The sequence below is a fragment of the Calidris pugnax genome, unplaced genomic scaffold (assembly GCF_001431845.1).
Source record: "Calidris pugnax isolate Ruff unplaced genomic scaffold, ASM143184v1 scaffold30, whole genome shotgun sequence".
Lineage (NCBI taxonomy): Eukaryota > Metazoa > Chordata > Aves > Charadriiformes > Scolopacidae > Calidris > Calidris pugnax.
Window position 1 is genome coordinate 4,494,371 of NW_015090776.1, and position 26,952 is coordinate 4,521,322.

Genomic DNA, 26,952 nt, shown 5'->3' on the forward strand with positions numbered 1-26,952 from the left:
CCTTTGTAGTGGACGCGCAGGTTGCCCTGCGAGAGGCCGATGTAGTTGTACTTGTCCTTGGGGCTCCAGGACCGCGGCAGCGGCGTCTCCTCCTGGTTGACTGCGGGGTAGAGGCGGCGGAGGCGCTGGCTCAGCTCCTGCTCCTCGGGCGAGCCCAGCAGCGCCGCGTCCCCCCCGTGCAAGCTCCCCGCGCCTGCCTCCGCCATCTTGGATTCGCTTTGTGTCACCGGGCGGGGAGCGAGGCCCGGCTCCAGCCGCCAGCCAATGGGCTGCGAGCGTGGCCACAATGGGGCCGCGCTGCTCGACGGGAAGCGGAGTCCGCGCCGCGCCTCCCAGCGCGCCTCTACTGCCGATTGAGACTACACATCCCGACAGGCCATGCGTCCCAAGCTCCACCCCCTCTCCGCCTTGCGCAGCACGCTGGGAAACGTGTACCCCCCTCCGCCCACCCTCTGGGAGCGCCGCCGCGGGCAGGACTCCCTTTCCCAGCGTGCTCCGCGGCAGCGCTGCGTCTAGCGGCCGCCTTACGCCTGCCGGCCTCCGCCGCCCGCCTCCGCGCCGGGACGGGTCCCGGGCCGCCCCGCCGAGGGGCCAGGCACCGCCGCTCCGGGGGCCTCGCTTTGGGACCGCCTTCTCCACCAGAATCCGCCTCTGCCGGGGCGGGGCCGGTCCGCGGCGGGGCTAGCCAGCGGCAGCAGCGCGTCAGGCGCTGCCGGGGCAGCTATGGTGGCACGCGAGGGGGTCCTGAGGCGGGAGGGGGGGGAGCGTCTCCATGGCGACGGGTGTACACAGCGCGGGCCATGGCGGCGCACCGCCCTCCGCCCCGCGGGTAAGGGCCGGGCCGGGCCGGAGTGGGGGTGGGTAGGGGATACCAGCGTCCGCTATCGGGGGATACCGGCCGCCCGTCCTTCCCCCCAGGGCTGCGGTGCCTCTCCCCGCCCTGCCGCCCGCACGAGCTGGGAGGCCGCGGGCTCCCTCAGCCCGCCCCGCTCCCCGAGAGCCGGCGTGGGGCCCGAGCCTGGGCGACGGGACACGGTTCGGCCCCCCAGCCTGGCTGGAGGCGTCGGTAAACTGTGGGGAAAGGGTTTCAAGGGCTGCTCGTGGGACATCGGGACACGGTGTTCCTGTAGTAAGGGCCACTCCCTGGCAGCGGAGCAAGGGATGCGCTGAGTGATTCCTGCAGTATCGGCTCTGCCGTTGTCACTGTTTCTAGTCAGTTAACATTTGGAAAGCTGTGTATCTCCGTACTAGTTGTTTTCCATACCACTCCTTTGTCAAAGCCTCTGTCACTACCATCCGTACCTTGTTCTAGTTAATCCAAATAGTTCAATTATAAAAGCAGAGTGGTCTCCTTTCTTTCCATTTCCTCAAAGGGGACAGAGTGTACCCTCAGCAGGTTTGCTGGTGACACAAAGCTGGGAGGGGTGGCTGACACCCCAGAAGGCTGTGCCACCATTCAGCAAGACCTGGACAGGCTGGAAGGTTGCCTGGAGATGAATGTCATGAAGTTCAACAAGGACGAGTGCAGGGTCCTGCACCTTGGGAGGAACAACCCCATGCACTGGTACAGGTTGGGGGTGACATGCTTTAGAGCAGCTCTTCAGAGAGGGACCTGGGAGTCCTGGTGGACAACAAGTTGCTAGTGAGGCAGCAACGTGTCCCTGTGGCCAAGAAGGACAGTGGTTTCCTGGGGTGCTCTGCTCTGGTGAGGCCACAGCTGGAGTCCTGTGTCCAGTTCTGGGGTCCCCAGTTCAAGAAGGACAGGGAACTGCTGGAGAGAGTCCGATGGAGGGCTGTGAGGAAAGGCTGAGAACCCCAGGGCTGTTCAGCTGGAGAAGAGCAGACTGAGAGGGGATCTCATCGATGCTGGGCAATAGCTAAAGGGTGGGATCAGGCTCTTCTCAGTGGTGCCCAGTGACAGGGCAAGGGACAACAGGCACAAACTGGAACACAGGAATTTCCATCTCAAAATGATGAAAAGCTTTCCTTTGACGGTGCCAGAGCCCTGGAATAGGCTGCCTAGAGAGCTTGTGGAGTCTCCTTCTCTGGAGATGTTCTAAAACCCACCTGGACATGTTCCTGTGCAAGCTGCTCTGGGTGACCCTGCTCTGTCAGGGGAGGTGGACTAGATGACCTCCAGGCCTGGAGACAAGGCTCCAGCATAGGTCCAAGGCACATCCAGGAGAGAGGGCTGAAGACAGTTACAACTACAAAGTATTTCAGGCAGGGTGTGAAGGCTCAAGCCTGAGCTTAAATGGAGCTCCTGGACCAACTGGCAGAGGGTGCATGGGTGAGGGTCTCTGCTGAGGTTGGTCGGGGTAATTAAAGCCTGTTGAAGGCACTGACATCTCCCTGGACCACCTCAAAAGAAAAATTCTGAAGTGTTCGTGGCCAAGCCTCTGTATGTCTTGAGCCTCCCTCCAGCACAGAGAAGGCCTAATTTATGCCCCCAGAGAGGTTTTTATCTTCAGATCTCAGAGCTGTATGATGCAGGTAGTCTAAAAACATGCCCTCACTGCCTTTTCTGCTTGAGAGCTCCAATGTGGACAGCAATCTCTGCATCCACTCAAGAAAATTTACATAGAGTAAAAGCAACTTTGATTATATTGAAGTTGTATGTTTTGCACTCCTGGGAAGTACCTTTCATCAAACAAGCAAGTTTTCCTTGCTTCAATTTCACCAGCTTTCACAGTGCCAAAAAAGCCATCAGCTCCAAATCCAGGCTGTCTGTACCACAGTCCAAGTAACAATCATTTTTCCTTGTGGGAAAAGTTACAGGCACTTCTGTTTTTCTGTTTGTTTTTTTTTTTTTTTTCCACTTAATGTGGTTACCCGGGAACAGGCACCTTTCAATTTCCAAACATGGGATCTTGTAGTCAGAGACCCTCATCTTTTCAGGTGAGTGAAAAGCTGCCGTGGCTGGTCACGTGCTGACTGATGTGGCTGTAAAGATAACCATTATTTTAAGATCCTATTCTGCAAGAAAAAAAAAGAGACATATGCTCTTGCATGCAGCTTTTATGAAAGCAAATGGAAGCAGAGAGGGCTTAGTACTTTGAGTATCAAACTGGTGGCAAGTTTAGCTGCAGATAAGACGGTGGTACATTTCTGGATAGATAGGAACCTCATTTTGTTTAAATGCATGAAAAGTGCCCTTCAGATTCTCAAACAGGAGTTACTCTATGTTTAACACTTTGTTATATATTGGAGACTTTCAAAACACTCTGCAATTCTGACCGTACGCAACTTTGTATTCGTCCTGCTCCTTGCTCCTGGAGCATCCCTGGCTAGTGGAGTTGGAGCTTCTCAGGAGTGGCTCCCAGTTGCCACTGCTTTTCCATCCCTCCTTGTAGCCAGACACACAGCACAAGCTTCCGTGGCCTCCTTCCTCCTGCCAGTGGCACCGTGCCATGAAAGCATGTTGTGCCGGGCACAATCTTCTCTTGCCTATGTCATTGCGCTGAACACTGAGCAAAATTAAAAGATGAAGTTGCGTTCATTTTCTGCTGAGGTGGTGCCTTAAAGCAGCTTATACAGAGGTCTGATGAGCAGCAGGAGGAGGTAAACAGCAGGAGGATACAGCTGGGAGGAGGAGAGGGTTTGGCTTTTCAAGAGCGCAGCTAGACCAGCTCATGGTGTCTCAGAGAATGTCACCCAAAGGTGTGGTTCCTTGGGCAACCTGACCCAACTGCTTGGGGTTTCCGTCTGTGTCCTCACTGCCAGCTGCAGAATCACTCTCCCACCCAGGGGTGAATCACAGAAATGGCAGGGGTTGGAAGGGACCTCTGGAGATCATCTTTTCCAACCCCCTGCCAAAGCAGGGTCACCCGGAGCAGGTTGGACAGGAACACATCCAGGCAGGCATTGAATTTCTCCAGAAAAGGAGGCTCCACAACCTCTCTGGGCATGTTAACTCACGTGTTACATTTTCAGAAAGTCTAAACGGGATAACTGCAGGTTTTTCCTTGAATTAGCAGTAACACAGCTCAGAGAGTTGTCCAGCTCTCATCAAGAGCCTGTTGTGGTAGAGCAGAAATAGGAACTCCCCTTTCAGCAGTGCTGAGCTGTGACCACATTTCACATAGCTGCAGCTTGAGGCTGCTGTTTTATATGCCAGGGTGGGAGATCCACCAGCCCACCATCTTCTACCCCAAGGCTCTGCTGGCCCTTGGTGGCCTCCTCTGAGAGCTAGTCCAGCTCACCCTGTGCACGCTTACCCCGAAAGCAGGTGGCTGGGGAGTTAGACCTGCTGAAGGTATGACAGCTACCTGCCACCCAAGGTGACACTCTGCTGGCCGTTGGAGCTAATGCTCAGATATCAAGTGAAGCATGTGGTCATGTTGTGCCAGAGCAGTGACTGCAAATTCACTGTGGTCTCTGGATTCCTTTACCATATCATGGTTCTCGGAAGAGCTTGCAGTTTCTGAAGGAAAATTCATTTATCACATCCTTTTTCACTGTTCCTCAGACGTAAATCTGCTCCTCAGACCTTGTCTTCATTACGTTCTGCACTGATGCAAATTCAGCTGTTTGCTGAATTTTCCCTAAAATACACATACAATGGTATGTTTACTTCTTAGAAGGCCTTTCACCTCTACGTGCCAGTTTCTAGTCTAGGAAAAGGAGTTCCTGGTTATACTTTTTTCCACGGTTAGCTGGTTCTATGGGCCGTCAGGCCGTCTGTGCCATGGCACCACTGCCACCCCACAGACCTGGCTTTGCAGGCACTTTTGGGACCCTGGATCCCAGTTCTTGACCCAGGGGTGACAGGTTATCCAAAGCTGTTTCAAATCTCTCTGCTTCAGAAGACCCATTCATCCAGGCTCAGCCGCAGGGCTCCTCTCATTGGGACAGTGAGGAAGCCACCAAACCTTGTGCCAGTTGCCAAACAGCAAATCCTGGAGTTCAGCTCTACCACAAATGTTTCCATCAGTCCCTCTCTGTGCATTATCCTCTTGCATATTTTCATCCATCAGGCACTTCGTAATTGAGTGTTTACCTTAGATATACGTGAGCCAGACTCTCAATCTCCACTGTATATTTAGTTATTTCTGTATATTTTGGAAAGTTTTCTTCTTGTCATTGCACAGGACCGCTCCTGAATCTGCCTCTGAGACTCCCGACTGCCAAACACGGGTCAACAGTCTGAAATACATCCTGTCCAAGAAACAGAAAACACCGGTGAGTTGAAGAGTTCCAGTGAAACATCCAAACTTTAGCTAACTTGGTCAACTTTGAATCCTGCTGGAAGCCCAGGGACCATCCCAAACTATTAGGAAGTCAAGCAAGTTGTAATCATTTTAATGTTTCTTTAATATATATATATATATAAAATCTATATGTTGCTGCTAACTCTTGAACGTCAGATTCAGATGTCATCTTTGTGAATTAATTACTGCTTTTTTAAGGGTGGAGGAAAGAGGAGAAGAATATAAATGTTGTTCTTGGCTGCAACTTTTTGAGTAAACATATGAGCCAAATACCGAAGCCAGAATTTGACCCATGTAGTTTAAAAAAAAAAAAAAAAAAAAAAAACCAGACAACTGCATGCTGTTTAATCACAGGATAAGAGCATCCTACAGGAACATCTGCTCCATGGTATTTATCAGCCTTAATAAATAAAATAAACAAGCATGGGAAAAATTATATCCAAACTACAAGAAAATAAATTTCAGGAACGTGTATACCAACAAACTAATGGGAAGTTATGGTTTATAAAAGTCATGTTTGTTTTGGGGGCTTTTTTCATTAGCATTTTGGTTGTATTTCAGGAACGTGCCACTTCAATGACAAGCTGTGTGCTACATTAGCACAAGAACTTAACGTATTATTTTGTCCCTAGAGCTGGGATATTCTGTAAGCTCTTTCCTCATTGTACAAAAGATTTTCAAGTCTCAATAAATTAAAATCTTACTATTTCTCCAATGTAATTTTCCTGCTTCTTGCACTGAAATTAGGGCATTTAAACTGCTGAGGCTTTACATTTAACTTTTTCAGGGCTTGCTCAGTCTGAAGTTTGAGTTTTGAAAGTCAAACCCTCCTGTTTGCCCTGTGATTAGTTTTTTGTAAATTTTATGGACAGAGTAGGGAGGGATTTGCATTGGACAATTGTATACTAGTTATTTGGTTATAATAATGGTGATAATGTAGAGTAATCCAGCATAGTTGGCTTCCCCCCCCCAACACTGAGAAAGTTCCAAGATAGAAATGAACAGACTCTTAAAATTAACAAGATTTTCAGAAGCGCTTGCAGTTTCTGAAGGAAAATTAATTTATCACATTCTTTTTTACTGTTCCTCAGACCTAACTCTGTTCCTCAGACCTTGTCTTCATTATGTTCTACACTGATGCAAATTCATCTTTACTTGGTTTTTAGGTGTGGTCAGAGTTTCAGGGTACGGCCTGTGTCTTTCACTGTGTTGATTCTGCATTTTGGCTCTTTGCTGTGAGTTTGTGGTGCTCAGATACAGCAACGGGATTTTTTTTTTCCTTTCAATCTTTTCAGCTTTCTGCTCGAGGTCACTGGTCCACATGGCCGGCGTTTGGGTGTGGGCAGACCATCCTAGGGAATCACAAACCCTGCTGCGCCCCAGAGGAGAGAGAATCCAGGTAAGCCCAGCCTGTACTGCTGGTTTCCTGGAAGGATTCCTGGAAGCAGGTTTTGAAAACCAAGACCTTGCAGAGAAGAACCTCTTCCAGTGTTAGTGAGAACAATGGTGTTGGGCTACCCCACAAGAGAAGACATTGTTGATTCTGATCAAGTATTTAAGTAATAGAGTCATGCCTAGTATAAACATTACTATAAAATGCTGTCATTTAGTGATTCATTGACCGACATTATACAGGATCCTGCCAGGGCTCTGAGTACACCAACAGGCTCTGCAACCTCCTCTCCAGTCTTTGGAGCCTTTGGAAGCTGTATCTCAAGACTGGTTGTGATATGAACAGCTGGGTAACCCGGGATCAGGTGCTGTGAAGAGCTGTGTGAGAGAAAGCCTTCACTCAGGCTCACTCCTCTTTGGTTCTTGGATGTGGTTAAGAGCCGTTTAGATGTGGTGTTGGGGGGTATGGTGTAGGGGAGAACTTTGTAGAGTAGGGTAGATGGTTGGACTCGATGATCCCAAGGGTCTCTTCCAACCTAGACTATTCTATGATTCTGTGATTCTTAATGGAACTATGGTGTAGCCAGGTCCGTCTTGTACCTCACTGCCCTTGGCCTGCTAACATCCTAGCTTGCCATTAGACCTTACCCATCACTGTATACGTGCTGACCACCATTAAACTATAGAATCACGGAATCGTTTTGTTTGGAAGGGACCTTTCAGGTCATCAAGTCCAACCATCAACCAAACACTGCCAAAGCCACCACTAACCCATGTCCCTAGCACCACATCTGCCCGGCTTTTAAATACCTCCACGGATAGCGACTCCACCACTTCCCTGGGCAGCCTGTTCCAATGCTTGGTAACCATTTCTGTGAAGAAATTTTTCCTAATATCCATCCTAAACTTCCCCTGGCACAACCTGAGGCCATTTCCTCTCGTCCTATGGATGACCCTGGCTGCCATGAAGGGACCTGCTCTGCTGTTCTGGTTCGAGTCCTGTGGCTGGGCAGGTCACTGTCCCTGGTTGCCTTACCCCTGTGGGGTTCCAGCTCCCCTTGAGCACAGGCACCCAAACCCCCAGGGGAAGAAGATGCAGAGCCTGTTGGTGCAACTCAGGGCTCTAACAGACTGCAGGACACAGTTGTGGATGACATAATAAGGATAGTTGCACTTTAGTTTTAATTCTAGCTGGTTTTAATATGAAATATGCTTGATAGGAAATGGACATTTGGCCTAGAACCTCCTGAGGAACCTAGAACCTCAGGAGATATAGTATTTTGTCAGTTCTCTTTTCAAATGGCTGTTTTCCTTGACTCATTCCAAATAAAATAATTTGCATTTATTTTTTTCTGCCACAGAGAACCCATTTACTTGCCTTTTTATACCAAAACAGCATAGTGAAGTTCTTAAACTGAAGAGTAGTAATAGCAGGATGCCTTGAATGGATTCCTGCTCCATCAAGGAAATTTAAATCCCCTGTTGTATGCTTTGACAGAATATATATACAGTAAAGAAAAAAAGAAAATTCATGCTGTGAAGCAATGGGCAGTAGGGAAAAAAAAACCCAAAAACAAACCAAATCCTTGAGCTGATTTATTATGAGTTCATTCTTACGTATGAGACACACATAAGTCCATGTGTCCACTCTTTTCCTGTGTCTCTGCAGCAATAAACAGGCCCTTCTCACCATTCCAAAGCCACAGTATTTGGAGGAACTGGAGTCCTACTTAAAGAAAGAGCTGCAGTCTCTTGATCTGACTGAAAAGAACGCTCAAGAACTGAAGTTACAGGTCTGATACAAGGTTCTTTTGACTTGAAATACCTGCTGAGATGGATTACTTGAATTGGCCACCCAAAGGAAAAAGTAGATGAGAAGAGCAGGCACCTATGGGCAGTATTAGATAAAAGAGTTTGCAGCTCAAGTTAGAGAACTTTGGCAGAAAGCAATTTGTCTATATTTTGGGTTGTTTGGATGTTAGGTTTGCCTGTTGTTGGGTTGTTTGCATCTTCATGTGTACTCTGCATCTTCTATAACTGTTTCCATTTTCAAATCAAAGCCCAAGTCTTCAAAAAGATATGGTAACCTAAAATGTATGTGAAACAGAATTTAGTCACTAATCTCCTGAAGATTCTTGTGGAAACCCATAAAACAGCAAGTGTGTAGGTTCCCAAATTTTCACTGCAAAACCTCTGATTTCTGAAGTTAGGTTTCTGCATGCGAAAAGAAGTGACTTCTAGCTCTTGCCTGAGCTTGATCAGGATCCCTCAAATTCTTAGTTTCTGTAGTGTCTGTTCCTGGGGGTTTTATTGTAAATGTTTGAGGACACACCTCATGGAGACACCGAGAACCACCACTAATGTAAAACACACATAGAGTAGAAGTGGGTACTCCTGTTTTCATAATATCCTGCAATTAGAGCAGACCGTGGGAAGTTTGGATTTTATTTTCTCTGCACAAATTAATTCAAATTCTCATTCCCGAAGGAATACTGTAGTGATGGGGGAAGAAAGTGGTAGATGGAAGAGACTGGAGAGAAATAAAGAGTGACTAATGGCAAGAGAAAATAGAGGTTTCATAAATGTGTTTCTGTTTTGAAAATATTTTTACTGTCTTACATGGCATGTTTAATTGTATTTAATAGTCTGAACATTCCTTGTTGCTAGTGAAGTCTTCCCATGGCCCAGATACACCAAGTGAGTTTGACTGTCCTCTCTGAACAAGTTTTTATTCTGCTGAGAAGGACATTTGGAGAGAGACTCCCTCCGCTCTGCAGAGCTTGCCCTTTAGCTAAACAAAATAGGCAACAAGAGCAGCAATATGATCTTGTTACACATCTTTCACATCCGTATTGTTATGTCCTTGAGTTCTAGTCAGCTCCATCTGAACAGTATCATATTTTGGAGCTGTGCCCTGACAGACTTTATCAAAGCTTCTCTTTGGCTGCTAAAAATCCTTCGTTTGCTCTCCATCATGCTGGGGTGCCATTCAACAGGGGAGAGAACCCATGAGGTATTTGGGATGGCAAACCAAAGGTGGAGAGACTAAATAAAAGGTGGTAGCAGTGTTTTTATACTTATTCTCGCCGTCACTGCATGCCATTTGCGTTGGACCAAACAGCTATATCTCTGAATTCTGAAAACTGTGCCACTGAATGTTTTCTCAAGCTCTCTTTCTTCTCTCAGGCCTACAGAGAGATCTTTGAATTCTTCATAGACAGCTTCAAGACCTACAAGCCCTTGCTGTCAGCTATAAAGAATGAATATGAAGTTACCTTGGGTAAGCTCTTGGACTTTGACCCGTGGGGAAAAACACTAATACAGACATGTTCTTACAGAGCTTAATTATGTTGGATACATATATAGGATGCACAGCCTAAATAGATGTCAACTGATAAAACTTTCTGGTCCGTTAACTCTATTTCCTTTATGCGTAAGATTAAGGCCTTGGAGACCTTTTTTCTTATAATATTTTAGATTTTTAGATTTAGATCTAAGATTTTTAAATCTTTTAAATCTTTTAAATCTTTTAAATCTTCATCACATACACAGTTCAGGCCACAGCAGCGTCTCCAGGTTTTTCTGGGACAATTACATTTATAGTGGAGTGTATTGTACTAATATTTTTGGCTACATTGCCCTGCTAACTTGAAGCTTGAATTTCTCCTGAAGCAGGGCAGGGCAGGGAACTGAACTGGCTGTTCCCCGGCCATTCTTAGTCTGCTTTAAACTTTGCTTGGCATTCAGATGCCACTGTGATACCAGCATTTTGTAAACAATCACAGAGGGCTAGAAATAGACTGTAACCAGGAGCTGGTTTCGCACTGGGCACCGAGAAGCTATCAAATATCAACAGCCTTCTACTAAAACAGTCTCTTAGAGGACATATATTGTTTATCCCAGTACCTGTTACCAGGACGACCTAATCACAGTCCCTCATTATAGACAAAAAGCTTCTTTGCACAGTATCCTTCAGCCAGGTGAATAAGTCAATTTTAATCACTAAGTAAAACATTGCTTTTAAATCCTTCCAGAGTTTCCTTCCAGAACTCTTCAGCAGACATTTCTTTGCTTCAGCTCCCAGAGACATTACTGGTGTTCATGCTGTAGCTGAGATTGTGCTGCTTTCTGAAGCTTTTTTTTTTTCTTTTTCTTGAGCAGTTATTTACTGACTTCTTCATATTCCTTGGGTGTGATATTTCTCTTTTTTAGTTTGAAGTCTCTGGAGACCCAGCAAAACATATCTTTTATGCTAGCTTTATTTTTGGAAATCAGCTGAATGCCAGTGAACCAATATGCCATGGCAGCAGATGTAATTGAAGCTCTCAGAATAAAACAAATGGAAATTTTAATTTTTTTTTTAAGTTGGGATTAGGATCCTCCTTCCTTTCTGTATATTGAGTACTCATTTTCCTATTTACAGATTTTACCTTGCTTGTGTGGCATCCATCCTAAGGGTATTGAATGGGGTATCAGTAAGTGATTTCCTGCCCCCTCCCTCCATGCCTGGCACAGGCAGCAGCTTTCCTGCCTGCCCAGGGAAGCAGTGACCTAATCCAGCCACTCATGGCCAACAAAACAAGAAGGTCCCACGTCCTCAGTCCTGCTGGTACACTCCCTGTGCTTAGACTGCACCAGCCACGCACTGGACACCTCCACAAGCTGAATCAACTGACCCAGCAGGAAAAGCAAAGACCAAAAGCCACAAAGTTTCCTGTTGGATTAGTGAGTTGAATTGCACAGACACTTTCTTGAGCTCGGGAAAAGATAAAAGCAGGTGTCTGAGAGCAGAAATAATACAAAAGAAAGAGAAAGGGAAATAAATTTACTGATTTGTAGAACTGCACTCCTAAACATTTATCTTTATTCTTAAATTATGTGCTTAACAAAAACAACTTCTCTAAAATCTGTGAGAGGTGGCCATGCTGCAATCCTGCTGTTAGGAGCCCTCATAGTCCCTCACTGCAGCGCTTGGAGTCTTACAGTGCAGCTTTGGAGCTGATAGATCAAGGAGTTTGCTTAGAGAAATGTCTCATCACTCCACCTGACATGCATATGTCTGTAGCATTTCAGCTCCTTTTGAAACCAAAACTAATCCCCCTTTACACCACGGCACTGTATTTCTCAGCCAACTGGTTATTATCTTTCTAGTCTGATTTAGCAGCTTTGTCTTACTGTGGTTCTTTTGCCCAAGTCATACATGCTGCAGTCGCTTAGCCTATAGGATGGTTAAGGTGCTCACTGCTGCACCCACTGCCGGGGCAGATTCTCCCCTTAAATCTACGAGCGTTACAATGTTGTCCCAGTTCAGTCAGAATAAACTGGTTTTAAAAAAAAAAGAAAGCATTATGGCCTAAAACTGTGCTGCTTACACTGTGTATTTAGCTGCATCGTTTTGGCAGCATGGCATCTGAAGTAGCTCACACATGCCTTGCTGAGCACGCAGAGTGGAGAAGGCAGCAGCCTCTGATGAGAAAAGGGATGTGCAGCCTGTCCTGGCTGCTTGCACCTGCTTCTGCCAGAGCTGGACACAGAGCTGCAGCTGGAGCTCCTTTGGGTGCTGAGGTTGTGCTGAGCCAGCATTGAGGCTTTATGACATTCTTTCTGGAGTAAATCCACATGAACCTGAAGGTACTAAGCAGAATTTGGAAAAAAGCACCATGAAGGAGGGAGCCACCAAGTCTCTAGAGCTGTTACCTTGATCCAAGATAAAGGTTATGTTGCTGGGAGCTCTTCCAAGACAAAGCTGAATGACAGAGTAGGTCTTCATGGTGATGTCATCCACAGCTTAATCCACAGAATGGTTTGGGCTGGAAGGGACCTTACAGCCCATCCAGTGCCACCCCCTGCCCTGGGCAGGGACACCTCCCACCACACCAGGTTGCTCCAAGCCCCCTCCAACCTGCCCTTGAACCCCTCCAGGGATGGGGCAGCCACAGCTTCTCTGGCCAACCTGGGCCAGGCTCTCACCACCCTCCCACCAAACAAGTTCTTCCCCACATCTCAGCTCCATCTCCCCTCTTTCAAGTGCTGAGGCTTCTGGGTCCCTCCAGCAACTCCCCGTGTGCAGTGAGCTGCTCCCCAGCCTGAACACGTTCCAAGTGGGAGAATGTCGGTCCGTTCTTGGCATGGGGAGAGTTTTGTAGAGGTGACCAGAGAGCTAATGGTCTCAGATGGCACTGGCCAGTGTCTACACTACAAAACAATCACTTTGGCAGCCAATGGGTTTTGCTCTAACTTCTGACATACTGGGCAGCTACAACTCAAAATACTGCTGCACTTAATTTAAAGTGGTTTGCTTGTGGTCAGGAGTCAGTTGTGAAACACTGAAACTGCGCCTCAGAAGAAGTTTGCTGGTGTTTTAAAGAGGTCTCACTGAGCAACCAGAACAGCACAGTGGCGGAATCCCCGTGCTGATGCTCTAACTTTTGCCCTCTCTTGTCCCAATACAAGAGTCATAGTGAAAGAGTTTTGCAAAACCTTTGGTACAGTTATAGCGTGGGAAGGAAATTCACACCCAAGTATCATAAGAAAAGTAGTTCCTGTTCCTAGATTTATGTACGTGTTTTAACTTTTAAAATGAAAAAGCTGTTGCATGGTGTTTGTGCATAAATACAAATACCAGGTATTATTGAGGAGGAAAAAAAACCTTTCCAGTCAGATTATTCAGCACCCACCAGCGTTGTTATGTTATTCACAAACAAAATGAGGTTTGCTCACAGCCTCATTTGAATCACACCATATCCTCTCTTTGATCATTTTATTGTCCTGGTAGGATTCCATCTAGTCATAAAAAGAAGCCTCCACCCCAAGGAGGTGGCATCAGACCAAATTCTACCCTGTAGACCCAAGTCAAGTACTGCCACTGGGTTCCTCAGGTGAATATTTTTCAGACACATTTTCAAGTCAAAGGGCAAACAGCTGAGAGCAAATAGCACATGTTACAGCAGAGAAAGCCAAGAAGAGCACATTAATTCTGTGCTAGATGTACTGAAGGGAAAGGCAAAAGAAGAGAGGTCAAGACCTACCTAAAAAGAGGGAACAGAGGGTAAACAACACATTTGTATACAAAAGGTTACATGAGACCGTGCATTTGGAGACAAGAAAGCAGATCGAAGTTCACATGCCTTCACAAAAGAGGGTATATTGCTAATTACCAGATAATTTAGCCCCATATGCTGCCTCTGCTTAAATAACGACACTTTCCCACCTGGCGGAACATAACAAAGCCATCAGTGCTCATTGTATCTTATCAAAGCCTCAAGTATTGAAGAAAATAAAAAAAAAAAATACTGATGATCCTTTATTTTCCAAATCTGGACAAATGGCATGAGCTGAAATCAGAAATCCTTCTGTAACAATCGTTATGAAGCTCATATGCACAGCTGGATAAACAACGGGATTTAATCCCCCAGGATGCTGCTCCCAGTCCTTAGGCACTCACCAGACCAAGCAGTAAAAGCTCCCTGTTCAGTCCCACTTCCCCCTCACACTGTTTTGGGGTCCAATCTCCAACAGCTCAGCTGAGCAACATTCAGGCTTTGTTGCTCGTTGTGAGATCTCACCTCTGCTTTCTTTAGCTCATCAGAAGAAGACAATTCGTTCCCTAGAGCCACTGAAGGCTATGGTCACCACTGTGTCTGAGGAGTGCACCCAGAGGATACTGGCACTGCAGGAAAAGCAGAAAGATGAGATATATCTGTTAAAGCAAGAGAAACAACAGTTGTTAAAGATCATTGACAACATGAAGGAAGAAAAGAGTTCTCTTCAGACTCAGGTAAATTAGACAGCGATGAGTCAAACGTTCCCCTGGATGCATTTTGTACCTCTGGTCTCTTACCTGGCAGGCTCTCACCCTTTGGTGCCAGCAGAAGTTCTGGAGCAAGCACTGAACATCTGGCATGGTAACGATGCTGGAACTCGGCCAGCTCCAGAGAACACCCTGTTCCCTTGGGACAGGCCGTGCTGCCGCTGTCAGAAGCCTTCACTTGTACTCTCTTGTCCCATCTGGCTCTTGCACGGTCACGCTTGGGGGGGCGGAAATAAATGGCTTTCTGGTACTAATGTTTTATATTCTTACTAAAAAGTACCTGAGCTCTTTTACAACATTGTACCATTAGCATTGTTAAATTTGTATCGTTCATCTTCCTGGTGGGGGAGTCACTTTGGTGTTTATAGGAGAGATTAGTTAAGTCTTTCCAATATAAATTACCACTTTATACAGTTTTTTAACAGTTTCAGCTTCTCAGGCTGAAGTGATGCTGCTGTTGGGGATCAACAAGAGTTGATCTGTGGGGCTGCTGTGTGTGGAAGGATGAGGCAGGAGCTGAGGGGACTGCAGCACGGTCTCACAGCAGCCTGCAAGGTGGTGGTAGCAGCCACCCCCAACATCTTGGGATGAGGAGTTAAGCCCAGGGACCACCTGTGGTATAGTGGAGGCAGCAAACACTCAGGAGTGCAGGGATATAGGGCCAGGGTCAGGACTGGAGACAAAACTGCAACAGACATCCAAAGAGGTCCATCCAGAAGAGCTACCTACAACATCAGTCCAAGGTCCAGTTGAGGTATGGAAACAGGACTGGGGACAGACACACCTACAACACAGCTCAACAAAGACCAAAAGCCTCAGCCTGAGCTAAGCAGAGCTCCTGAGCTGTGGGCAGATGGTGCGTGGGTGGAGGGTCCAGCTGAGGCTGATCAGGACAATTAAGGTCTCGGGGCCCTGGTAGTTACTGTCACTAATTCAGGAAGTATCATAGAATCATAGAGTTGTCTGGGTTGGAAGGGACCTTAAAGATCATCTAGTCCAACCAAAGTCAAACCATATATTTTTAATCATTCAGCTTAGTGTTCTCAGATCTCTACTGCAGTTGAGAAAATATTTTGTTCAGTCATAGAAATCGGAACAAGTTTCTATGCCTCATCTCTGCAATCTGAAAGTTTGTGGAAGTGTTGGTTGGAAGGAACATCTAGAGTCTCCAGCCCACCCACCCACATGAAGCAGAACAATCATCTACATTATGTCAGACCAACCATGAGCTTGTCTGGCTTGAGTTTTGAGATCCACCCAGGATAGTGACCTTCCACCTGCCTGGGCAGCCTCTCCCAGGGTTGTACCATCCTCCTGGTGAAAAATGAGCATGAGGAAGAAATAAATGGTTCTTGTCACACAGTAATTCTGCTGTAGTCAGAGGTGTGATAACAGCATGAGGAACTCCACCTGAACTTGCTTTCATTTACTAGTTTAAGTAATAAGTTTAAGTGGTAAAGATGAAGAACAAGCTTCAGGACAGTCTGCGTAGGCTCCTTATTCATCTTGCTCATACTTGGTGAACCTTAGAGGCTTTGGTTTCACTAGTTAGATCAAAATGCTCATAAGTATTTCTTCTAGTTGCAGTCCTAGAGCTAGCCAGTTCCACCGGTTGATATTCACAGGCCTCAGTGCTTCACAGAGCCACAAAGAACCTTCTCTGAAAGAAGCAACCGAGAAGCTATGCAAAGCTATACTTACCATACCTAAGCATAGAGCCCAGAATCCAAATTTTAGTTTGGTCTATTTAAGTTTTGCACTTTGGGTGAGGGAGGTTGGGAGAAATAATTCTGCTCAAACCAGAAACCCATTTTTTGAGACAGTATTCAAACATTCTAGCTGGGGCACACTTAGATATTCAAAAATTCCTTGGAAAGATCCATCCAAGCTGCTGCCTCATCTGCTGGTGGCCGCATGGTTGTGGCTGTGATGGTGTAGGGACACAGGTGTTGCTACAGAGGGCTTGTATTTTATGAGACTAAATTCAGAATTCTCAGCAGAGTCAGAACAGTCGGAGTTCCCCAAGGTGCTGGTCATCTTCTGAGCAACAAGTAGAAGAACATCTTGATTCACTCCTTGCCCAGCAGATCAGACAGGCGTCAGGACATGATTTCTGATAGTTTTACTTTGCCACCAATTTAAAATGCAACTAATCTTAAAAATTATTACAATAAAAATTTAAAAATGCAGCACAAGTAGAATCCCATGTTTCAATCTAAGATACATTTCTGTCACCAGTTCCAGGGGAGTAAATCGGTCAGAGCAGCAGCTTTTTTATTCCCCTGTGACCAACAACAGGGAGAGAATAAGTTGCTGGAAGGTTTTTGAGATACAGTCTTAGAACAGAGAAATGGTGTAACTCAGATGATGAAATGTTTATAATTCATTCTCTAGAAGGCTGAACGCTCAGATAGAGCACCCTTTTGCACAGTATATCTGAGTTTGAACTCTTCTGTTGTATTTCCACCCGGTCCTTCCTTTTTCTGGCGTTCTCTCTTGCCCATTCTTCTCCTCCAGTTTCTCCCATTTTGCTTCCATTGTCCCACTCTCTCTCCTTAGTTTCTGTTCTAGACCCACCAAACCAGTTCCAGTGATGCTCCTCCTCAGTTCCAGCCTCTCTTTCCCACAGGTGGAGTACCTGCAGGCCAGCGTTGCTGAGGAATACACTCGATACCTCAATCAGCATGATGCCCACAAACTGCTTCTAGCAAAGCTGAATGAGATGCACCATGAACGGCTGGACATGACACGACGCCAAGCCCAAGGTAGAGAGAACCTGTCCTGCACACACGTGGGTGCAGCACTGCAGGAAAACATCAGAGTATCTGAAATATCTTCAGATATGCTTTGATTCTTGAAAGAAGTTAGACAAATTTGCGCACAGGTAGGAAAGAGAATAGGCAGGGATGTACGTACTGATCTGATTCACCAAATCATTGCTGCATTCTTGGACACTCTTCCTTAGCACAACAGGTTGACTGAAGGCAGGAGCTGCCCAGTGCAAAGGTTCCTTACAGTTTCCAACCCCAGTGCCAACTGTCAGCATGTCCTACCCAGTCACAGCTGCCAGCTTTGTGCTCGTCCATGAGGATGGACAAAACTGCTGGAATTCAGGTGTCACACGTACCTGGCACAGCAGTTACTCACGGTGGTAGGGACACATTCAGTACCTGATCTCTGTTGATCCAGAGTTGGGCTAGAGGCACTTCTGACTCGCTGGCTGTAGCCCACCCAAGGCTCTCCCCACCTGCCGTCCTTTCCGTTAATCAAAACCAAGCCTGAGCCTCTGAATACACATGTGTGTGCATGGGAGAGGAGGCAGGGGGTGGGGATGTGATCACTGCAATATACTTCTGGACTTGTAGTTCTTTAATAATAACACAGCCTACACCCACTCAGCTTCTTGCCATCGGGTTATGTGGTCTAAAAGCTTAATAGATGATTCGGAAAACAATGATTGCAATTTCACTGTCATGAGCTTTCATCCGTGGTTGTCGTTAAAAGATGTGAAGGGTGAAGACGGGGTGAAGTTAACTTTGGCATTGAAGGTAGCTCGGCAGGACCTCACAAAAGCCCAGGTGAAGCTGAATAAAATGTTAGCAGACTATGGAGATGTTGTGCCCAGGAGAGATTTTGAATCACTGGAGAAAAAATACTCGGATTTACTTCAGGAGGTAAGCATAAGCTCCTAATTTACATAAATACATAACATAATGCTTCAATATTCAGGTTGGGACAGGGACTCAGTAAACCCAGAGCTCACATAAGGGCATTTCTTTGTTCTTTGTATATGAGATATATGAAAAGCCACTGCCCCAAAAGCTCCCTGTCTGTTGGAATCTCAGACTGTCAGGGCACTCAGAATTAGTACATCATCACAAACCTGCAGTGTCAGGTTTAACTGAGTTAACTCAATTAACCATAGAATCAATAATGGCCCACAAACCACCAAGAGCCCATAGATTACCACTCGAGAACTGCTGTCTGAGGTCATCAGATCTAGAATAAATAAACTAGGTTCACCTCGCACACATTGCACAGTTTTTTCTGAACCACAGCTAACTGAAACTACTGCTGGGCTACTAATGCTTATCTGTCCACCTGGGTTTTTGCCTTTTCCAGTAGCATTAAGCTGCTTCTTTAGCCTACTGCAGAGCTCCAAGGTCATCAAACCCAACTATGGGGCTGTCCCTGCCCCAGAAGTCTATGGACTATGCTGACTGCTCACCTGAGCTGTCGGACAACAATGGAACATTTCTATTACTCTGTTACAATCCTCATTTCCGTACCCTTTAGATGAATATTCTGCGGAAGGATTTTGATCGGCTCCATGAGGAATACGAAACGCTGCTGGAAATCCACAGGGAGACGGAACAAGAGCGAGACAACTTTTGTGCTGAACTCCAGCGAGTGCAGCAGAACTGCACGCCCCGGCCAAACTGGGAGAAGTGCTCAGGTGCCACATGTACTCAGCAGCAGTTTGCTTAAGGCAGCTCATCTTTAACCACTTTCCTATGCTGCATTTGTCATCTGCAAGACCCTGGGTTCTCCTGGGCTTTTAGGCAGTGAGAGAGGAGCTTGCAGGGTACTCTATTTTGCCTTAGACATCTTAGGAGACAAACTGTCTAGAGATCAGTTTCTTTCATAAAGCTCCTCATGGGATTTGCACAAAACCAGGTGCGTTCTCCTCTTCTAGCAGCTCAGTGTCTTTTTGCTGTTGCAGATGTGATTCCTGGAGGGGCAGAGCGGTGGGACAATCTGGCTGTGGGGAAGACCAGTGAGCAGCTGGTGGACGTGCTCCTGGAAGAAATAGGAACAGCAGCACTAAAAGAGATCAATGTCTTCCCTGGATGGGTACGTGCAAAGCTTTCTTCTCTGCTTGTTTCCACTGAGAGTAATTGGTAATAAATACCCATTGGGAAGGCGGGAGAATCGCTTTTGTGGCTGGTGTCGTCAATAGTCACCTTCCCGTCAGAGTAACCACCCAAAACTTCAAAGCTGGGAAAGCTCAGGTGCAATAGAAAAGCTGAACCTGTGCCTAGTGAAGACACAGCTGAAGTAGCCACACTTTACAATGGTGCCACATGGATCAGCAGGTACTACTAGTGGGCTAAAGCCCCTTGCAATGCTGCTCTGTGTGGCTGAGACAAATTAACAGCCTCCTGCTGCTAATTAGCCTTGTCCTTCTCCTGGTCCCTACCCCCTGGCACTGCCTGCAGCGACGGGGAAGCATCCAGCAGAGCAGTATTTGATTTTCCCCAGTTAGTTTTCTGCTGATGAGATAACTCAGACAAAGCACTAGGATGACTAAAAGTAGCAAGACTACATAGTAGAGAATGACTCCTTTTTGTGGCACCAGGAAGTTCATTCCACCCATGCCATCCCATTGCACTGCACCCCAGCGTGTGGGGGAATCAGGAAATGACACAGGGACAAGGAAATGTTACAAGGATTCTTCACATCATACCAAGCATAGCTGTATCCAAAGGTTTTCTCGAGGACAGGGCGGCATTTCTTTGGTCCTTCAGCATCTCTTCCCCAGCCTTTCCAGAAGCTTGGACTGGTGGTCCTGCCCCTTATGGAAGATATTTCCAAGGAAGGTCTTTCCTCTCCTATTTTTGCTGGGCAGAGCCTCTCACACAGTCCCATTTTGTCCACCCTGGAGCACCTGAAACACGCTGCGGAGACACTGACAGCTGTGTTTTACAGTACTGGGCAGGAGACATGAATCATTTTAATGGCTTTAGATGCTGACAACGTGGGTTTGGTGCTGCATTGCTGCCAGCGGGGCAAGGCCTTACCTGTATCTATATTTCTTTTCCATTACTTAGGGCAAAAATGACAATGTTCCTGTGTACCTGAGGCATGAAGGTGAAGTCAAGAACAAAAAGCTGACTAAGAAGGATGTGGTCAACATCCTAAAGGACATCTGGAAGGAGAAAATTGCACTAGAACAGCAGGTTTGTCCCATTTCTCTTTTCCACAAACAGCATTTGCTATGACAGTCCGGTTCGGGGAGCCAGGGTCTGGCCCGTGTCCTGCCAAGTGTTTCATCTGGACGGAGCTGCATGAGAGGTTGTAAGAACAAACTGGCAGTAACCTTGTGCCTGGCAGGGCTCCCCAGGAATTAGGACAGTGTCACATGGTGTAGACTTCCATCCCAGGCCAGAGAAGAGGCTTCTCCTGCAGCTCCTGCTCCAGGACAGCTGAGTGCTCCTGGACCAGCTGATGCCCCACCGCTGCTTGCGAATTCAGAGGCATTGAGGAAACCAGAAACCAGCACTGGTCACTTTGGTGTCCAGGGCTGCAAACTGTAGTAGTCGAGCTGTCAATGAAGGCTCCTCCACAAGGCAGGGTGGCCAGAGGAGGAATCACCACAATTACCCTGAGCTAAGTCAGCCTCATTCGTGAGTCTGAGCCCTTTGCTAGACCAACTGCTGCTATCCTGGGGTGTGATGGAGGTCTGTAGACCAGCATCCCATCAGGACTGTGCAGTGATTGTTCTTAGGTGGTGGAAACCTTGGGGACATCTGAGCAGCCAAAGCAAGGCCAGGGTTTTATTGCTGGGTTGAATTTAACCTGTATCAACCTGTTATTAAACTCCACAGTGTCTGTGCCCATGCAAAAAATGAATGGGTGTCACCGCAGGAAAAATGAGGAGTGAGGGCAAAAAGTAGTTTATATTGATAAATCGATAAAAGTGCTTTGGTTTTGTTACATAAAAAAAAACCCCAAATTATTTTCCCTTCTTTGTCCAGAGTGGGTTGGGAGTGACAACGAGAGGCCAGAGGGGTGAGGTGTGCATTCTCTACCCAAGCAGACGTTATGGGTTGCCTGTCTGAGACAATACAAGACTCAAAAAGAGAATAAAAGTGGCTGTTTAATTCCTCCTATGTTAGGAACAAGTACGATACCATCTCCCCAGGCACTGGAGAGCCCTGTTACTGTGCCTCAGTCATGTGAGACCATCCTTGAGAGGCAAAATTGCTTTATGGATTTCTTCTCTTGAACTAGGAGCCCAGAAACATCTCTGAGATCAGCCCTAAATGCCTTGATATTTTCCATGGCAGCCGCCTTTGTACTTACAGTTTGGTTTCCTGGGCAATTAGGGTTGCTGCAATCACTGTCTGGCTCTACTTTTCTCCAGTAACTGCTTCCATTTCTCAACCCATGAGCCAAGCTCAGCTAAATCTGACAGAAGGGCAGTGCCTCACAGGCAGTTCCTACAGATTTCCCAAAAATAAGTAGGAGAAGAGAGAATTCATCAGTGGTCTCAGCAACACAAGAGCTTCATTGTAAATTTACCCACATTTAGAGAACAAACCTGGGAGAAACATTTTGAATGCTCTAATAACAAGGACTCCAGCCAGCACTAGCGCTGTGTGAGATCCCCAAAAGACAGATGTCAATGCACAAACAGCTAGAATCAAATGGGCAGATTTTATTTAGTTCTGGTGCTCACAGGAGTTACTCACTTCTTATCCGCAGACGGGGAAGCGATCCAGTCTTCCCAAGTTCTTTCTCAGCTACCTCCAGAAGAAGTTCGGAGACACCGCTGCCATGGAATGGTCTTACACCCTCTACGAGAACATGCGGCTCTGTCCATCCAACCACGTCCTGAGCTCATTCTACAACATACTCACCGGGAAGGTAGGCAGCCCCCGACCCACCACCACTCCTCGGCCAGACATTGTCCCTGGTGGGACAGGCAGCAGGGGGGGAAGCGTTCCCCTGCAGAGCAGCCTCACCTCCCATTCCTCCCCCTGGGCAGCTGCACCTCCTCATGAGAATAAAAGTCAACACTGACACACACGCTAGAGAAGGGAATTCTGTCCATGAAAGTCATGGCAGGCACCTATTGCTACCAACAGAGCTTCTGGAAGCTCCCATTTCTCTCAATTGTTTTGGTCACATCGTGTGTGCTCTCTCCGATGAGAGGCTTCTATTTGCATAGAACCATAGAATGGTTCGGGTTGGAAAAGACCTTAAAGAACAAACATCCAGTGCCACCCCCTGCCCTGGGCAGGGACACCTCCCACCACACCAGGTTGCTCCAAGCCCCCTCCAACCTGCCCTTGAACCCCTCCAGGGATGGGGCAGCCACAGCTCCTCTGGCCAACCTGGGCCAGGCTCTCACCACCTTCCCACCAAACAAGTTCTTCCCCACATCTCAGCTCCATCTCCCCTCTTTCAGGGTCAAACCCTTCCCCCTCCTCCTAGGGCTCCCCTCCCTCATCCAGAGTCCCTCCCCAGCTTTCCTGGAGCCCCTTGAGGGACTGGAAGGGGCTCCAAGGTCTCCCCGGAGCCTTCTCTTCTCCAGGCTGAACCCCCCAACTCTCTCAGCCCCCCCTCCCAGCAGAGGGGCTCCAGCCCTCCCAGCATCTCCGGGGCCTCCTCTGGCCCTGCTCCAACACACACATCTCTTTCTCTCAGTACGTCTTTCCTGACTCACAATCAGTCCCTGGGAAGTTTGTGAAGACCAGGACATAGTCTCTGAACTGCAGCAGGCCCTGGCAACCTTGCTCCTTGCTCCCCAGCACCATGTTGGAGCTGGAGAGCTTCAGCTACATGGCCACATCTTTCCATCTCCTGCAAAACAAAGACATGCAGCACCACCACCACCACAGGTCCTCTTATGCTTGCCCCACTCACGTCTTGCTTGGAAAGGAAAAGTGGCTGGGACCAAGTCCAACCATCCAGACAGGGAGGCCACCACCATTCTGGGGGACTCAGGGTGTGCATCTGCACCTGGGGGTTTGATGGCCACCCCCGATGTGCTGGTGGGAGCCTCTGCCCCAGGCCCTGACACTTCACCAGAAGCCATTCTCACCATCAGCAGGAAAACTGTTCTTCAGCAAGGTGTTCAACAAGAAGCCACTGTGTTGCTTGCTTAATGGTTTGTAGTCACCAAAAGCTGGTCAGGTGAAAGTTGCTTTAGAAGCGAGCACAGTCCTTTTGCAGTTTTGCCTCCCTCTTGAAGGTTGTCCAAGGGACAGACGGGGCAGTTACTCACCTGTGAACCTTCCCCGTTCCACAGGTGAGTGAAGAACAATACCACAGCCAGAATGAGCTGATTTCCAGCCTGCAAAAGGAGCTGGCAGCCTGCGACGGCTTGAACAGTGGATCCCTGACCAGCGAGGAGTTCAGGCAAGAGTCCGACAGTTGCCCTCGGGGCTCTGCCCACGTCTGGCACACGTCAGGTGTCAGGATAGGTTTGCTTATCTGCCCGCAAAAGAGAGATTTGTCTCCTTTAAACCCCCGAGCAGACAGCTGTAGTGAGTCTAAACTTGTTAACCTCTGCGTGAGGTTCAGAGTAAGGTCGGTGCTGCAGGGTTTGAGCCGTGTGGCTGGAGAGGCCCGAGGGCAGATGTGGGGCCTGGGGACAGGCTGGCAGCCCCTGTCCCGCTCCCGAGGGGACATGGGACCCTGCACAGCACTCCCCTCAGCTCCTGTGATGGGTCACCAAGCATTTCTGTGAATTTTGCTCCAGGTGCGACCTCGGTCAATCATCTCCCAGTCAATAGATAAGATATCTTCCTAAGTGATAGTCTAAATAGAGCGTTTCTTTGGGCCCTGGCGCAGAAGAGAAGCACCAGCCCCTTCCAGCATTTGGCTGGGAACATGGCTCTGGGTCAAACACACCAACCACCTGGGGCTGGGCTGCCAGACACGGCTGCTTTCAGGGCTTCCCATGAGGCTCCCCCAAGCCCTGAGCTCTGCTGGAAGCTCTGCCCTTGTTTCGGTGTCTGAAGGTGTGTGCGCTTCTCCCAGTACGTTTCCTGTGAAAGCAATGAATTTTTGAAGGTCTAACCCATGGAATACCTGCACACTCTGGTAGCCTAAAATGTTAGATGCTCACAGTGTGACAGCAAACACACTCTGCCCGTGTTGCCTGTCTCCAAACAGCACAGCCCTGGGAGAAACTTTTCCCCTGAAAAGGAAAGAGTCAATCCAAGAACTGGTGGACGCAAGCAGGTGCAAGCTGGACAGCACTGAGGACACCATCAACTACATATCCTTATTCGAAGAAGTAAGCTGATGTTACTTAAGTTTTCCTTTATGATTCAAACTAAGCCTAATTTAGGGCTTAAATTAGTTTTACCAGACTAACGAAGTTGCAGTACCCATCACAAGCTCTAACACCTGAAGGCCACCTGCAGACAACGGCAATGCAAGCCCTTTCTGTCATAGGGGTTTTACTGTATTTTACTGTATTTTTTCCTCTTTGTTTCCACTCTTCACATGGAAACTCCGTTTCCATGATAGCTGAGTTATTTTAAGACACATTAAAGGGGAAGGCCTGGAACATGCCCTCAGTGCTAAGGCACCTGCAATTCTTCCAGGATGAGGAGGGGAACACCACACCTTTTGTTGCAAAGCTCCGGAGCCAGTACATCAGGGAGAAACAGGAGTATCTGAGGCAGCTGAAGAACAAGCTGGGAGGTTTAACGTAAGTCTGGGGATAGCAGAAGAGGCCAGCACAGGCAGAGGGAACTCTATGGTGAATATTGCAGTCAATAACAGATCTGGCTGAGCCCCGCTCTGCAAAACGCTGCACAGCCTTGGTTCCTGACCCAAAGGACCTGGACATGGTGGGCAGTGAGTGGAGAACATTAATTGTACCAATAATCCCCTTCAGTACCCAAAGCCTCATGTCCCAACACTCTTCCGCTCTCCAAAACCAGCAGTAAAGTCCTGTCTATCCTCGTTGGCTGGTTCTGAGGAGTGAGAAGAGCAAACAGGACTGACAACTGCACATGTAAAGAAATAATTCCACCTCAAAGCGAGATAAAACAAGAGGCAGTTACTGCACATGAAAAAAAGTCACCAGGCAACGAGCACACCTCTGAAGGTGGGGAGATGCCCGTGAAGGTCAGTCCAAGGCAGGCACTCAATCAGCAAGGGAAAATGTAGATCTGTAACAAAGGGCATCACAGTGCACAAGAGTGCAAAACTAAGGTCCTTCCAGGTTATCACAGATCTCACAGTTCCCAACTTCTGTTCACTTTGAAACCCAGTACTTGGCAGGGTTTATTACACACATATTTGCTAAACAAGGGGTTACCAGTGGAGGCAGAGACAACAATATGGAAAGATCTCTGCTCCGCATCTCAAGCGGCGCAGAAATCAGTAAATGTTCCTTTCGTGTACCACGGCACAGAGTGACCGAGTTGTTTTTGAGCAGGGAGGTGAACGCAGATGATCTGAAGGCCGCCTTCTGCTCCATTGATCCTGACATCGATGATCAGATGCTGGAGACCTACCTTGGCCTGGCTCTCCAGGCCAGAGGAGAAGGAGCCGTGGCTGTGGAAACGGCGCTGAAGAGACTGCTGGCTGGGGACGTGAGACGAGTGGGGCCCGCAGCCAGGGAGGGGAGCACGGCCAGTTCTGAAGGAGAGTGATTCCAGTGTTAAGAATAAATGGACTGCCTGATCTTCAGGGCTTGATCTTCAGGCTTTGACGCCTGCAGGAGACTGAGTTACTGTGCTACACGCTTCTTGGCTGGAAGCGGTAGAATTGTCCCCCCTCGAGGCATTTAAAAGACGGGTAGTTGTACTCAGTGATAGGGTTAGTGACAGCTTTTGTTGGTGTTGGGTTGGTGGTTGGATTAGATGTTCTGAAAGGTCCCTCCCAACCCAGACGATTCTATGATTCTCTGACTCCCCTGCACGCAGAGACACCCCTGGTAACTAACACCCCAGAGGATGGGCTGGTGTCAACGCGCAGAAGCACTTTCAGCTCAAGCAGTAAAATGTTCTGCAGCAGCATTTCAGCTCAGCAGGACTTGCCCTGGGAGGCTTCCTGAGCCCCAAAAGCAAGGCTTCACACCCCCAGGGCACTGGGGCACCACGGCGTGCGGGGCGCTCTGCTTGGTGACAAAAGGATGCTCCAGCAGCCACTGTTAGAACCTGAGAGCCACCATCAAAATCCAGGCTGCACCGTGACTGCTTTAGTCCTTTGGCCTTGGGGTTCCTTGGCTCAAGGAGGGTTTCAAAGTCACGTTCACAAAATCAGGTGCCACCAGCACGGTCAGTGCGCACGTGGAAGGCGAGTTCAGCCAAATTTACAATCATGTCTGTCCCCAGGGAGGCTTTTGTCTCGGTGTAGACACTATTGTCCCATACGAAATCACTCTGAAAGAAATTCAAGTGCTGCCCCATGGGTAGGTTTAACCAAAGGCTGAGCTGCAAAATACACTCAGAAACACCCAAATCCGGCCTCTGTTTCAGGGAAGACACCACATGCATTTTGGTAACTGCCAACCACTGGCATCAATAAATCTTTCCCACTCGATAGTGTCCTCTCTATCCAGCACATTGTCCTCTCCAGGGATGGGAATAGGGGTTCTTCAAACAAAAAACCTGTAGGAAAACATGGCTGTACCTCAATTACCAAATAAGCAAACCTGAGAAGCAAAACCTGCTTTTTTTTCTCATAACAGTTTGAAAAACAGAAAGAAGAAGCTGAAATCAGGTCATCTTCCTAAAAACAAACAAAACCCCCAAAAAACCCATTATGTTTTATTTTTGTGAGCTTTTG

At 47.7% G+C, this 26,952-nt stretch overlaps 2 protein-coding genes across 4 annotated transcripts in view; one reads left to right on the forward strand and one right to left on the reverse strand.

Moving 5' to 3' along the window:
- Positions 1-233, reverse strand: part of RANBP10 (RAN binding protein 10) — an 80,374-nt gene extending 80,141 nt beyond the window's left edge. For both annotated transcript variants that reach the window (XM_014947331.1, XM_014947322.1), the window contains exon 1: positions 4-233. In XM_014947331.1, coding sequence (XP_014802817.1) covers positions 4-206 — 203 coding nt within the window. In that variant the 5' untranslated portion in view covers positions 207-233. The remainder of the gene's footprint in view (positions 1-3) is intronic.
- A 542-nt stretch (positions 234-775) lies between these two features.
- Positions 776-26,714, forward strand: TSNAXIP1 (translin-associated factor X interacting protein 1). 2 transcript variants are annotated; one of them, XM_014947299.1, is made up of 16 exons: positions 776-829; positions 5,091-5,181; positions 6,506-6,609; positions 8,272-8,395; positions 9,789-9,882; positions 14,183-14,379; positions 17,042-17,177; positions 17,917-18,086; positions 18,709-18,868; positions 19,136-19,266; positions 20,244-20,372; positions 21,901-22,062; positions 23,450-23,559; positions 24,319-24,442; positions 24,756-24,862; positions 25,598-26,714. In XM_014947299.1, exons 1-16 carry the CDS (start codon positions 801-803, stop codon positions 25,812-25,814), a joined length of 2,085 nt encoding a protein of 694 aa, XP_014802785.1. In that variant the 5' UTR covers positions 776-800; the 3' UTR covers positions 25,815-26,714. The 2 variants fall into 2 exon arrangements, with proteins under 2 accessions (XP_014802785.1, XP_014802794.1); XM_014947308.1 differs by lacking the exons at positions 776-829; positions 8,272-8,395 and having other exon boundaries at positions 5,090-5,181.
- The last annotated feature ends 238 nt before the right edge of the window (positions 26,715-26,952 follow it).